This window comes from Drosophila arizonae, chromosome 2, assembly GCF_054131065.1.
Source record: "Drosophila arizonae isolate 15081-1271.41 chromosome 2, UAZ_ARI_1.0, whole genome shotgun sequence".
Lineage (NCBI taxonomy): Eukaryota > Metazoa > Arthropoda > Insecta > Diptera > Drosophilidae > Drosophila > Drosophila arizonae.
The window spans coordinates 81012-94873 of NC_142922.1; the positions used below are offsets into that span (position 1 = coordinate 81012).

Consider the following 13862-nt stretch of genomic DNA (forward strand, 5'->3'; position numbering starts at 1 on the left):
AGTAAATGCATAATGCATAAAGGTTTTAGCTATTTTGTAAGCTATTTTAAAATTTGTTTAGCTATTTAGCTATTTTTTAGAGACGATTTTGCTATTTTTATGTCTCAAAACCTGGCAACACTGCTCAAGAGGGGCAATAAACGCCGCGCTTATCAGTTCAACTGATGTTTTGCTGCGCAAATATGTATATAAAACAATAATAAGTAAAACATTCTCGGTTTATAAGTGCAACTTCAACTTTAAAGTTGCTAGACTAAAGTTGCTAAACTACCGTTAGATCTCGCAGATTATGCATGAACCTTTTTATATACATATATATATATATGTACATACTTATATTGATTTTTCTAGACCGTGAACGAGAATTATACAGTACAGTACATTACAGTATAGTAACAATATTATTTTTGTATCATTGAATTGTTTGTTTTATTGAAGCATGTCAATAAACAAGAGGGTCACAGATTATCATTATCAGCGTCGGAATGTAAATTATAAAAATTGTTCCATTAGTCTGTTGGGGACGTTGGACTTTGATAGATCGCGAACATAATTTAAAGCTTACTGAAATGTTGATTGCATTGCTTGTAAATGCAGTATTACTGGCAGTAGTGTGGGCGCTACTTCGATACATTAACAGAAGATACTATATTCTTTCTCTAGCTAAGCGCATTAAGACAGTGGATGGCAGTCCTTTAAAAGGCAAGGTAGTTGTACTACCGGGTAAAACAAGATTTGGTAATAACTTTGATGTACTGAAGATGACGCCGGGTAAGTCCGGCCTATTTAATGATTTAATTTGAATAAAATCGGTATATGCTTACCACAGCAATGTTATTTCGTTTTGTCCGTGATGCGTATACTAAGGCCAACGGACAGAGCTATCTTTGGTATTTTCTATTTGCCCCGATGTACAATGTAGTATCCGCTGAGGATGCCGAAGAAATCTTTCAAAGTACAAAGTTGATAACAAAAAATGTTGTTTACGAATTGCTAAGGCCCTTTATGGGAGATGGATTGCTTATTAGTACAGGTAAGGGATTTCACGTCATATAATTATGTTTAATTTATTTGCCTTTAACTTTTAAGATCGGAAGTGGCACATAAGACGAAAAATGTTGACACCTGCATTTCATTTTAATATCCTACAGGAGTTTTTAGATATTTTCAAGTACATGCATACCGCTTAAAAAGATTTCAGTGCACTAATTGGTAAGAATATTTTAGGGAAGAATGCAATAAATTTGTCGATGTTCTATATCGAAATGTGGATAACGAAGTGGATCTCAGTAAGCTTATTCCGCAGTTTACATTAAATAATGTTTGCGGTTCGTATATATACATATATCCCAATTCAATTAATATACATAATTATTGTGTTTGCTTTTAACAGAAACTGCTCTTGGTGTAAAGCTTGATGATATGATCGAGGGCGCACAATATCGTGAAGCAATACATGCCTTAGAGACTGTCATGGTAGAACGAGCTTGTAATCCTTTAATGTACTATTTGCCAATATTTTATCTCTATGGTAGTTATAAAAAGCACACAACAAATCTAAAGTTGGCACACGACTTTGCTAGCCGCATTATCAAGCGTAAACGAAGTCAAAGCAAACAACAGACTGAATTCAAAAGTGATATTGGCAAAAAGCAACGATATGCGATGCTAGATACCCTATTGGAAGCAGAGAATGAGGGCTTAATTGACCATCAAGGCATTTGTGATGAAGTAAACACATTTATGTGTTGGATGGAGACTCTTCTCTATCCGAGTTGCTGGAAGTTATCTATGTTTGAAATATAGAAATAATAAAATGCCGCGCTTGTGTGCTTTCGTAGCAAAGGTTTATTTGTGACTAACTTACTTAGAGGTGGTACCTATCAGCTAGATATGGTACACACGTTTATCGATATATCGTGTCGCATTGTAACAGATGATATTCATTAACACCCTTCCTCAATGCGATCATGATTACAAATTCAGTTTACATAATCCATTTCAAATTAACTTAACATTTAACATAATTCATTTCAAACTTAACATTTCAGTAAGTTTAACATGCTTGTTCTTACAAAGATTCTTTGTCATGATATCCGCAATCATATCTGTTGTACAAGCATACTTTAAGTTAATTTGACCCTCGTCAACCACTTGACGTACAAAATGATACCTAATATCAATATGCTTAGTCCGCGAATGGTGAACTGGATTTCTGGCCAACTCCTGTGCGCTAAGATTATCGCCATACAGAGTAGTTGACGTAGCTTCATCTCCACAACCAATCTCGATTATTAGTCGTCGTAAGAATAACGATTCCTTACAAGCCGCAGACAGTGCCATATATTCCGCCTCTGTGCTGCTTAGTGCCACGCTACGTTGTTTTTCGGACCGCCAAGAAATCGGTCCACCTGCCAGAAAGTATACATAGCCAGTATACGACTTTCGGTCAGTTCGGTCTCCACCCCAATCAGCATCTACATATCCAGTGAGAGGCTGATGACTTCCTGTGTAGTGCAATTTGAAATTTAGCGTCGCTGCCAAATACCTCAAAATGTGCTTTACGCCAGCCAAATGCTCGGCGTGCGGATCTTGATTCCTCTGGGACAACTTTGCAACTGAATGCAAAATATCTGGCCTGGTCGTGAGTGCCAGCCACATCAGCTCACCAATCATCGATTGATATTTGACAGGATCAACCTTTTGACACTGTCCACTGGCACAATTTACTTGGAATCCCGCATCCAACGGAGTTGCTACTGGTCTACAATTGTCCATACCATGAGTTTGCAATAATTCCTTGATATATTGCGAATGGCCTATGGTGATAGGCCCAAGCTCATCTTCACGCATCACCTCCATGCCCAAGAACAATTCAGGCACGCCTTTATCGACACATTCAAATGAATTCGAAATCGCCGATTTGATGCTGACCAGGTCCTCTTTGGATTGACATGCTATCAGTAAATCATCAACATATACCAGGATTAAAGACAAATTATCCTTCCCTATATGTTGGTAGAGACAGGGCTCGTTTTCGCAGCCCACGAAACCCAAACCAATCAGGACATCATTTAGTTTTGTGTTCCACTCCCTTCCTGATTGTTTCAATCCATATATCGCCTTCTTCAGCAATAAAACCTTATCTGGTTGAGCCCGATCAATGTACCCTTGTGGTTGCTTCATGTACACTGTATCGCTCAGGTCGCTGTTGAGGTATGCCGTGCATACATCCATTTGGTGTACATACAATCTTAATTTCGCTGCCAGTGCAAAGATGAATCGCACGCTCTCTAGTCTGCATACTGGAGAAAAAGTTTCTGCATAGTTTATGCCATACTGCTGGGAGCAACCTTTTGCCACCAATCGTGCCTTAAATCTGTCTACTTGACCATCTTTGTCACGCTTCAGACTGTATACCCATTTACAGCCAACAGCTCGCTGCCCTTTCGGCAACTCTGCCAACTGCCATGTCCGGTTGGCCATCAGTGCGTCATATTCCCGTTTCATCGCATCGCACCACTCTGATGCATGAGCACTCTTCATCGCCTCCTCATAGGATGATGGAACCTTTACGTCGCTGGCAACTAGAGCCCCAAGTACGTTGTGCTGCTTTCGAGGTCGGCCTGGCTTGCCGGTTCGAATCAGCCTTGGTCTGCCAGGACCAATGCGAGGAACATTTACAGATTCGTCCACGTTTACTTTGTCTTTGTCGCTGCTACGCCCATGGCTGCTGTCTCGATCGCTGCTGCGTCCACTGCTGCCAGAGTCATCATTCCCGCTACCACGCTGACTGGTAGCATTCGAAATTGGCAACACACATACAAATGAATCGTCGTCGTCTTGAGTCTCGTCGAAAAGAACATCTCGCCTCTCAACCACCTGGTGAGTTATTGGGTCGTACAAACGATAGCCCTTGCTTGCTACCGAATACCCAACCATCCGGTATTCCTTGCCTTTTGGTTGCAGTTTGCTCTTTCTTGGACCCTTGTCCAAAGCCAATCTTGACATCTCCACCAGAGTGCGGTTTGCTCTCTCAGCTACGCCATTTTGCTGTGGAGTGTATGCTACTGCCAGCTGCCTCTCGATCCCTTGACCCTTCAGGTATTCATCAAACGGCTTATTGACGAATTCACCTCCCTTGTCGCTCCGGATACATTTGAGACGCTTGCCTGTTTGCCGTTCAACCAACGTTTTGAACTCGACGAACTTCTTGAAGACTTCATCCTTCCTCCGAAGGAAATATACGAAGATACGCCTTGACTTGTCATCAATAAAGGTTAAGAAGTACCTCGATCCAGCCAGAGACTGTGTGCTAAAAGGCCCGCACACATCTGCATGAACCAACTCCAATATGCCTTGTGCTCTATTGGCAGTTGCATCCGGAAACGGCTGCACATGAATTTTGCATAGCATGCAAGTTTTACAATTCATGTTCTCATTGAAAACCATATTTTCAATACCGCGCACCATTCCTTTCTTGATCAGGTCTTTCAAGCTATTTACATTCAAATGGCCATATCGTTTATGCCATAGCACACCATCTGCCTTGACCGCAGAATTACAGCCATTTAGCTTTCCTTGAAACATGTACAAGTCGCCAACTTTATTTGCTTTCACAATGCAATCACCCTTTTGCATTACTTTTGCATACGTTTGCCCAAACGTAATAAAGCAATCATATTTCACAGCGCTGCTCACTGAGAAAAAATTGCCGTTCATTTTCGGCACATAGAGAACATCTTTTAACAGCAACGTGCATAATTCCGTCTCTAGCTTTATTTCTCCTCTTCCCTCTGCTCTCAGCAGACCAGAGTCAGCCAGACTGATCATTTCTGTGTGTTTTTCAAACTTTGTGAATAACCTTTTATCACAACACATGTGGCTTGTCGCGCCACTATCCAAACACCACATACTCTTTTTCAAATGATCTGCGCTCACCGCATTAAATAAACTGCACTGCTTGTTCTCTCTTCTTCCTGCCTTTTTCTCACTTGCGCTCTCTTTCTTACACTCAGCCTTCATATGCCCGCGCTCGCCACACTTGAAACATACCACATTTTTGTTTCTCTGCTTTTGCGCTCTCTGCGCGGCTGGCTTGTAAGTTGCACTATACGCTTTTTCGCATTCGTTCTTTTCTTCTGCGTTCTCCCTCCGCTCGCTCTCCTCCTTCACTTTGATGCATAGAGCGTTGAAGGCCGGCAGACTGTCGCGCGTCTCTATGGCGACAACGAAATTTTCGAAACTTTCTGGAAGACTCGACAGCAAAATAATACTGCGCAATTCGTCGCATAGCTCAATTCCTACTGTCCCAAGGGCATCCAGAATTCCCACGAATTCATTTATGTAATTCGAAATGCTTTGCCCTTGCTCCATGCGCTTGAAAAGCAATTTCTTGTAGAGCTGTACCTTACGTGTTGCTCCAGTTGGCTGATGGACATCTTTCAACCGATTCCATGCCTCGGACGACGTCTTGCAATCCTTCAAATAGCCCAATTGTGAAGCATTCACACTCAATGTGATCACTGCCAGCGCCTTCTCATCTTTGGCCTGCCGATTCACATTCTCCGGGGCATCCGTTGGTAGCACTTCACCTGATGCTACACTCCATAGCTCCTGGTGTACCAACACACTTCGCATTTGCACGCGCCAAGTGTCATAATTGCCTTCGTCCAACTTTTCTATTTGATAAATCCCGCTCATAGCTTATTATCAATTAGTCCTGAGTCACACCAATGTTAATAGTTCATAACTAAAAACAAACACTATATTTCAAATACATAGATCTGCAACTGGGCCCATAACCTGTTGGATGGAGACTCTTCTCTATCCGAGTTGCTGGAAGTTATCTATGTTTGAAATATAGAAATAATAAAATGCCGCGCTTGTGTGCTTTCGTAGCAAAGGTTTATTTGTGACTAACTTACTTAGAGGTGGTACCTATCAGCTAGATATGGTACACACGTTTATCGATATATCGTGTCGCATTGTAACAGATGATATTCATTAACATTATGTTTGAAGGATATGACACAACTTCCACCTGTCTTATCTTTACCTTGCTTATGTTAGCTCTCCATGAAGATGTTCAAAATCGTTGTGTTGAGGAGCTGCAGCATATATCCAGAGATCATAATGAACTACATGTTTTCAATTTCAATGAGCTCGATTATCTGGAATGTGTTATTAAGGAATCATTACGTCTTTTTCCACCAGTTCCTTTTTTAGGACGCGTCTGTACTGAAGATACAGTTATTAACGGTTTAATTATGCCAAAGGGGACTCAAATCAATATACACGTGTTTGATGTAATGAGAGATCCTCGACATTTTTCAAATCCCTTCCAATTTCAACCAGAACGTTTCTTGAAAGAAAATTCGTTGAGTCTGCATCCATTTTCCTTTGTTCCATTTAGTGCTGGACAACGCAATTGCATCGGGCAAAAGTTTGCTATTTTAGAGATTAAAGTTCTACTAGTCTCTATATTGCGAAACTTCAAACTCTTTCCTGTGACCCAGCTAGAGGACATAAGTTTGGAATATGGTATTGTTTTACGTTCCCAACAAAACGTGAGAATCAAATTAAAAAAACGTGAAGTATAAAATATTACTAACATGTGGCTTTGTGAAATAATTGTTGTGGAAAAATTTTTAACCAAATATATTTTTACGTTTGTAAACAAATCGACTTAAAAAAGTATAATAGCAAGAAATTGTTTTTATACCCTGAACCCATTTTCAATGGGAAATCAGGGTATAATGGTTTTGTTGAAATGTATGTAACAGGGAGAAGGAGGCGTGGCAGACCCCACAAAGTATATATATTCTTGATCAGGGTGACGAGCTGAGTTGATTCGTCCCTGTCCGTCTATCCGTATGTATGAACGCGTCGATTTCCGAAGATATAAGAGCTAGAGACTTGAATTTTTAAAATGACCGTATATACAGCGCGGACGTCGAGTTTGCTTTTAAAATTCGATAAATCATCCCGTTATGTTTTTATCGAGTAAAAACATTCAAGTTCAAATCAGATGCCACTATAGCTAATTGTGAATGATTTTTATTTTTTTTTGTGGAAAAATTTTTAACCAAATATATTTCTACGTTTGTAAACAAATCGACTTAAAAAAGTATAATAGCAAGAAATTGTTTTTATACCCTGAACCCATTTTCAATGGGAAATCAGGGTATAATGGTTTTGTTGAAATGTATGTAACAGGGAGAAGGAGGCGTGGCAGACCCCACAAAGTATATATATTCTTGATCAGGGTGACGAGCTGAGTTGATTTGTCCCTGTCCGTCTATCCGTATGTATGAACGCGTCGATTTCCCGTTATGTTTTTATCGAGTAAAAACATTCAAGTTCAAATCAGATGCCACTATAGCTAATTGTGAATGATTTTTATTTTTTTTTAAATTTCTCAAATATTCAATATAATATGTAGATCATATGCTGAAAGTTTCATTAAATTCCGTTCAGTCAAAAATTAATAAAAAATAATCAAATATTTGGCCAATTAACAAACGCACGTGCAGCAGCTACAACAGCATCGTATGCGTGTGCACACATACACTCAAACTTCTTCTGTTAGTTTCGTTTAGTTTTGGTAGATGGCGCAGCAGCAGTGAATCTATTTGAGTTTTGCCAGCGCCACTAGCAGGAGTGGGGTGGCCTAGTGTGTTAGCTGCATGACGCTCGATCGAGAAGTCGCGGTTCGAATACTGATCGATGCAACTGGTGTTAATTTTTTTAATTGTTTCAAACTATTTTTATATTTTCATAAATGAGTTTTCTATTTTATATTTTTAAATACACCGAAATTGAAATTTTAACTATACTTTATGTGCGTTTTTAATAGTTTGGTTATTCTAGCAGATTCTTAGAATCACATCCGCAGTTAGTTTCGTTTAGTTTTGGTAGATGGCGCTGCAGCAGTGAATCTATTTTAGTTTTGCCAGCGCCACTAGCAGGAGTGGGGTGGCCTAGTGTGTTAGCTGCATGACGCTCGATCGAGAAGTTGTGGTTTGAATCCCGATCGGTGCAAATGATGGTTTTTTAATTGTTTCAAAATATTTTTATATTTTATTAAATGAGTTTGGTATTTTATTTATATTTTTAAATACATCGAAATTGAAATTTCAGCCATACTAAATGGGCATTTTTATTTGTTGGGTTCAGGGTAGTATCTAGTCGAGCACTCTCGACTAGAGTTTTCTTACTTGTTAGCAAGTACTCTTTTGCGAATTTTACCCTAAACGCCTTGTTCTTAGGGCTAATATTGGGCTAAAGTATATATATTCTTGATCAGGGCGACGAGCTGAGTTGATTTAGCCCTGTCCGTCTGTCCGTATGTTTAAACGTGTCGATCTCAGAAGATACAAGAGCTAGAGACTTGAAATTTTTTTCTAGGTCCGTGTATAGCACGCGCATATTGAGTTTTGGTTTAAATATCGATAAATTGCCCCGTTATTTTGTTATCGATTAAAAACATTACCGAAAACCAGTAATAACTTTATATCTCCTACATGTTTAAAGCTAGAGTCTCCAAATTTGTCATGTATACTTATATGCATTTTATACAATTTCGGTTTTTGTCAAAATTCACCCACCACCTCTAATTCACCCCCTCATCCTCACATTTGTAAAAGGCGTATTTCAAATTCTAGAGACTTGTGCTTTGGCAAATACATACATATCTATGATATAATCACAATCTGAAAGTTTCATGAAGAAACTACATCCACAAGAAAAGATATTGAACAAGTAAGTTCCCTTAGTAAGCCACAACTGCAGCCAATGCGTAGTTATGCGTGCGTGCGTATCTCTCTGTGTGTGTGTGTATATGCCTGTATGTGTATGCGTGTGTGTGTGTGGGTGTGTGTGCGTGTGTGTGTCTTGTGTAAGCAGAAAGACGCGAAAAATGATTGAAACAGCTATTACTCGAAGGGTTCAGGGGATCTCGTAGTCGGGCACTCTAGACTAGAGCTTTCTTACTTGTTCCCTCCTGGCTTTTGTTAATTAATCTTCCATCTTCCCGAAACTTTTTATGATATCATGGACGGTATATTTGCTTCTTCCGACCAGCTCTGCTATTTCCCTAACAGTTTTGCCATCAAAATGCAGTTTTAATATTATTTGGCGTGCCTCAACACCAGTTTGCTTCCTACGTGGAGCCATTTCGCAAAAATAATTTGTGTTACTGTACTCTTATGAGCTTGAGAATATAACGAAATGCAATAAGCAAAACAAAAACGAAAATCTCTGCCAAATAACGGATCTTTTTCTTGCAGTTTTCTTTTGTCCGATTTGGCGTTGGACCCACTGTATACATATGTGCATATATAAAGTATGCTTCTCTTCGAGGGCCAGATGGACATGAAATATATCGACAGGCGTCAGCAAAAGACGGCGTTGATATCTCAAAAGAATTTATATGCCAATTCATTCAAATATGAAAATTTTGTATATAAAAATTATTTTCTCATTTTTGCGCTTAGACCGTGTATTACTAAACAGCTAAAGGAATACATTGCAGTAGAGGGTCGTTCGCAGGTGTATTGATCTGGTGCGCAAACTGATCTGGTGTGCTGCAAGGGATGAGCAATAATAATGAGCGACGACATTGTAATCTACGACGCAAATGACGACGCCAATCTATCGGACGAGAAAAGCAGCGACTATGAGCCTGAGCCTTTGGAAGATGGTATAACCATTGGCGTCTTCACATTACTCTGCACTCTCGGTTCATTAATCTAGACGTTACTTTGCTTGTCATTGATGTATGTTGAGTGCACATGTTGTCGATGTTCAGCTACATTCTGGGCGTAATGCTGTAGTCTACACGTCGCACGCTATCATTTATCTACGGCGTCATCCCTCGCTACCACAGGTGTACTGGTATTTCCATATATGACGTCCAGTTTTAAGATTAATCTTCGTTTTAATCCCATAAACAATGTAATATCTAGTTCAATCGTGGGGATAACCGAGTGTCCGATTTGCCGTGCCTGTTTACCAGGTGGGACAACTGCTGTGTACATGGCGAAAGCATTTAAAAAGTAATCCTGAGCGCTAGATTTACAGCATTAAGTGGCAGCGCGTGATTAAGACGCTCAATACAGATACAGGTCACTTCACACTGAAGAGTTGGAATTGGTATGAGTACAAGCTGCTCGTTCAGCAGGCATCGACAAGTCTGTTAGGAAGTGCCACCTTTACATCTGATGTAGAGCTGCGTGCTCATCATGACTCAAGGCGATCGGATCTCGTTCCATGGCAGTCTCCACAATTTACGCCCGCTGGCTAAGAATGCACGCGATCACTTCATTCTTGGTTCTCCGCCGCAAAGTGGATCCGAAAACCATAGTTCTTGGACAATAAGTCTTCGTATGCCAGATATGATGCGTTAAAATACTTGTTGCATTGCCTTTGGAGTCTATTGATAACATTTAGATAGATACACAAATAGAAAAATAAAATTGTTTATATTAATTAAGAGTAATGTTTATTGTCACTTGCAGTAACAGTTATTACATTAGCTCATTAGTGGGACAAGCGAATTACCTGTAGTCAAAATTTTAATAGTATCAACAAAGTTATCGCTATGCCGATGTGTAATTAACTTTATGGAACTAGTTCCAGTGTTGGGCAAAATACAATAAAAAAAAAATACATATATAGAGACAATAAAATGGAAATGGAACTAGTTCCAGTGTTGGTCAAAATACTATTAAAAAAAATACATTTTTAGAGACAATAAAATATACCAATATGTATTTAATCTTATTGATATAAATATCCATATGCTGATTGATATTTATTTACTAAAATTGAATGAAATATGCAGTAAATATTGTTAACCACATTAAATAAATAAAAATATATGAAATTTCATTGTTTGGTATAAAGATATAAACAGTAATTGTGCAAATGACTTGTGCAATTGTCAGTAATCGATTTGAAAATATATATCGATATTTCGTGGTAACATCGCTAGTGCAAAGTGTATTTAAAAGCCGATGCACACGGTGTTCGGGGCTAAATAGTAACAGAGACTGGCAAGTGCGATAGTCGGGGCAGTTGCAGGCAATCACTTATCAACAAACGAGATTATTAGCTTGAGAAAAAGGAGCAGCAATATCAATATGATACCAACAATAACGAAAAACTACCAGAACGTGGTCATCAGCACGGGCAACATTATCAATAACGAGCTGGGACAGCGCAAGTCTAACGAGGAGCTGTACGATGGGTTGAAAATCACCCTGCACAACAATCCAAATTCAGAGAGCGTGGTGGTTGAGATTGACAAGCGGCATGGGCGCGTGCTCTGTGCTACGCAGGAACTGAACAGTCGATTGACAGAAAATGGACGCAATGAGATTAGCATTGGTGCAAAGATATTCCTCAACAAATATTCGACGGAGTGCATCAATCAGGCCGTTGAAGCGTTACTCAACATACTCAATGTGACGCATGTAGACAACGTGGTGCTCGCTTACCATCCGAATGCTTCGACCGTTGCCAGCGCAACAACATTAGCCACAACAGCTCAAAGTCCCTGCTCTGAGGTGAACGAAAGCGGAAGCAGCACCAGCGTTAGCGATGCGGCCAACAGCTGGAGTGCACGTAATGGTGAGCAGGGTATAGAAGAACTGAAGTTACTCTATAAATGCTTGGAGAAATACGCACTTAAAGAGCAAATCAAACAGTTGGGCATTGCCGATCTCGATGCAAAGACTTTGGCTGAGTTATACAAATCGGCTGAGGTGGTGCCCACCATAGCGCAGGTAAATCTGGCCACCTGCTGCGTAGTACCAGCCGAACTGCATGAATTCTGTCGCGATCATGAGTTGGTACTTAATACACACAGCGATCCGGAGCTTCTTTTAGCTGAGGAGCAATTCGCATGCTTGGCCCCCGGCTATACAATCGATTGGTCTCTGCGTTACCAAGTGCATGTCCGCTGTCGCAGCGTCCTCACAGCCAAGGGCTATATAGTGGGTGCCTCCCAGTCGAGCAATGATAATTAGAAGTGGAACGAAAGGCTGACAATACCTAAATTTAAGCCGAACTTCTGATATATATATATATATATGTATCATTGTATGTATGTATTCATGAAATACTGTTTTTTATTGTTTGTTATACAAAACTCAAAATCGAGATGAGAACAGAAGTGAGTGATAGTCTAGCAGTGAGTGAATACTTCAAACGATTTGATTGTGAACAGTTTTTCTTGTTTTTCTTGTTTTTTTTTTTTTTTTTTTATAAACAGTTATTGAAACCATTAAATTGCTGTATTGTTTCTGTAACTGGTAACAGGTTTGTGTAATTGTAATACAATATAAATATAAATATATACATACATACATGAGTGTTATTCAAATCTTTTCAACAGTAATCATCAATTGTTATCGTCAGCGTAATACGAGACTTGAGGCAGACTTTCCGCATTTGTTTTCTTTGTCTAGGCTTATGTCTAGTCTGTAGTCCCGTATTGATCACGTGACTTCGCTGCTTGTCATTTAGTTTTTTAGTTTAGATCATCATGGAAAGGTATTTTAAATATATTGTTGTTGAGATGCTATCTGATAGGAAGTCGAATAAGTGCCACCGGCCGACACTTCAATATGCCATAAGAGTTAAAAAATAAACAAATAGCGAAATACTTACAATTAATAATAACTCTAATAATTTATGCCGAGCTAAACTAGCAATCAGTTGAGCATTATGGCGGTCATAAATTATAATGCCATATGAGGTGTAGCGCATGTATTCGGTCGATCTGACTACATACTGGGTGTATGGGAAGGCGCAGATGAACATGAGGCACATGTATATATGTATTGTGTGTTCATACAATGTACTATGTATGTACATACTATGTACCTCCTATTACACACGCATACACACAATCTTACATGAATGTACATTCTTAAGTATACATACATTCATATGCCTATATATATATATGTACATACAATTATAGATTTAATAATTTCGCAACAACTTCAAGTGTCTAAAACAATATCATTATAATAAAATTACTGCTGCGCTGTTTGTAGCGACTGCGATGTCGTCATGACTTGCGATTCCAACTTATAAGTTGAAGGGAGTCCGCTATATAATGAGCGCGTGAGTCAGGCAAATATTAATGATCTTCGTGGGCGCTTTTGTGTGTTAGTGTAGTGCAGCTCCAGGCAAAGGGCCTGAAAGTAATGCAACTAATTTCAGAGGTTGTAAGTGACAAGTGAGTATAACAGTGGCATTGGCCATTTTTGCATATACATGCATACGAATGTATATACTAATGTATGTATATTTAGCTATAAAATGAGGAGTTTGTGTAAATTTTTTTAACCTGAACTCATTGAAAATGGGAAATCAGGGTATAATGGTTTTCTTAAAAGTATGTAACAGGCAAAAGGAAGCGAAAGCTAGTTATTTAATTATATCTCCTACACCTTTGAAGCTAGAGCTTCCAAATTTAAAATGTAGACATACATATGTATTTTATCCAATTTCGATTTGTGTTAAAATTTACCCCCAGCCCTGTATTCACCCTATCACCCTCACATTTGTAAAAGGCGTATTTCAAATACTAGATACTTATGCTTTGGCAAATGCATGCATGTTATAATCATAATCTGAAAGTTTCATGAAGAAAGTACATCCACAAAAAAAGTTATTGAACAATTAAGTTCCCATAGTAATCCACCACTGCAGTGCACTGCAGCCAATGCGTGTTTATGCGTGCGTGTGTATGTCTGTGTGTGTGCGTGTATGTGTGCATATGCGAATAATTATTGAAATATCAGTTGCTCGAAGGGTTCAGGGGATCTCGTAGTCGAGCAGTCTCG

The 13862-nt window shown here is 39.2% G+C and overlaps 2 protein-coding genes and 1 long non-coding RNA gene across 4 annotated transcripts; 2 read left to right on the forward strand and 1 right to left on the reverse strand.

Moving 5' to 3' along the window:
• Positions 1-488: 488 nt before the first annotated feature.
• On the forward strand, positions 489-10495 carry LOC108621746 (putative cytochrome P450 4ac1). Of its 2 annotated transcripts, XM_089462423.1 has the most exons (6): positions 489-771; positions 830-1033; positions 1090-1171; positions 1228-1328; positions 1394-1741; positions 6013-10495. In XM_089462423.1, exons 1-6 carry the CDS (start codon positions 570-572, stop codon positions 6600-6602), a joined length of 1527 nt encoding a protein of 508 aa, XP_089318549.1. In that variant the 5' UTR covers positions 489-569; the 3' UTR covers positions 6603-10495. The 2 variants fall into 2 exon arrangements, with proteins under 2 accessions (XP_089318549.1, XP_089318523.1); XM_089462397.1 differs by lacking the exon at positions 6013-10495 and having other exon boundaries at positions 632-771; positions 868-1033; positions 1394-1845.
• Positions 1826-10734, reverse strand: LOC149270150 (uncharacterized). Its single transcript, XR_016268607.1, has 2 exons — positions 10564-10734; positions 1826-10435 (listed from the first exon to the last, which is right to left on the reverse strand). It is a non-coding gene; the product is annotated as an uncharacterized LOC149270150 (long non-coding RNA).
• Positions 10735-10998: 264 nt separating this feature from the next.
• Gclm (Glutamate-cysteine ligase modifier subunit) lies at positions 10999-12376 on the forward strand. Its single transcript, XM_018000165.2, has one exon. The coding sequence runs from the start codon at positions 11145-11147 to the stop codon at positions 12030-12032; it is 888 nt and encodes a 295-aa protein (XP_017855654.1). The 5' UTR covers positions 10999-11144; the 3' UTR covers positions 12033-12376.
• Positions 12377-13862: the final 1486 nt, after the last annotated feature.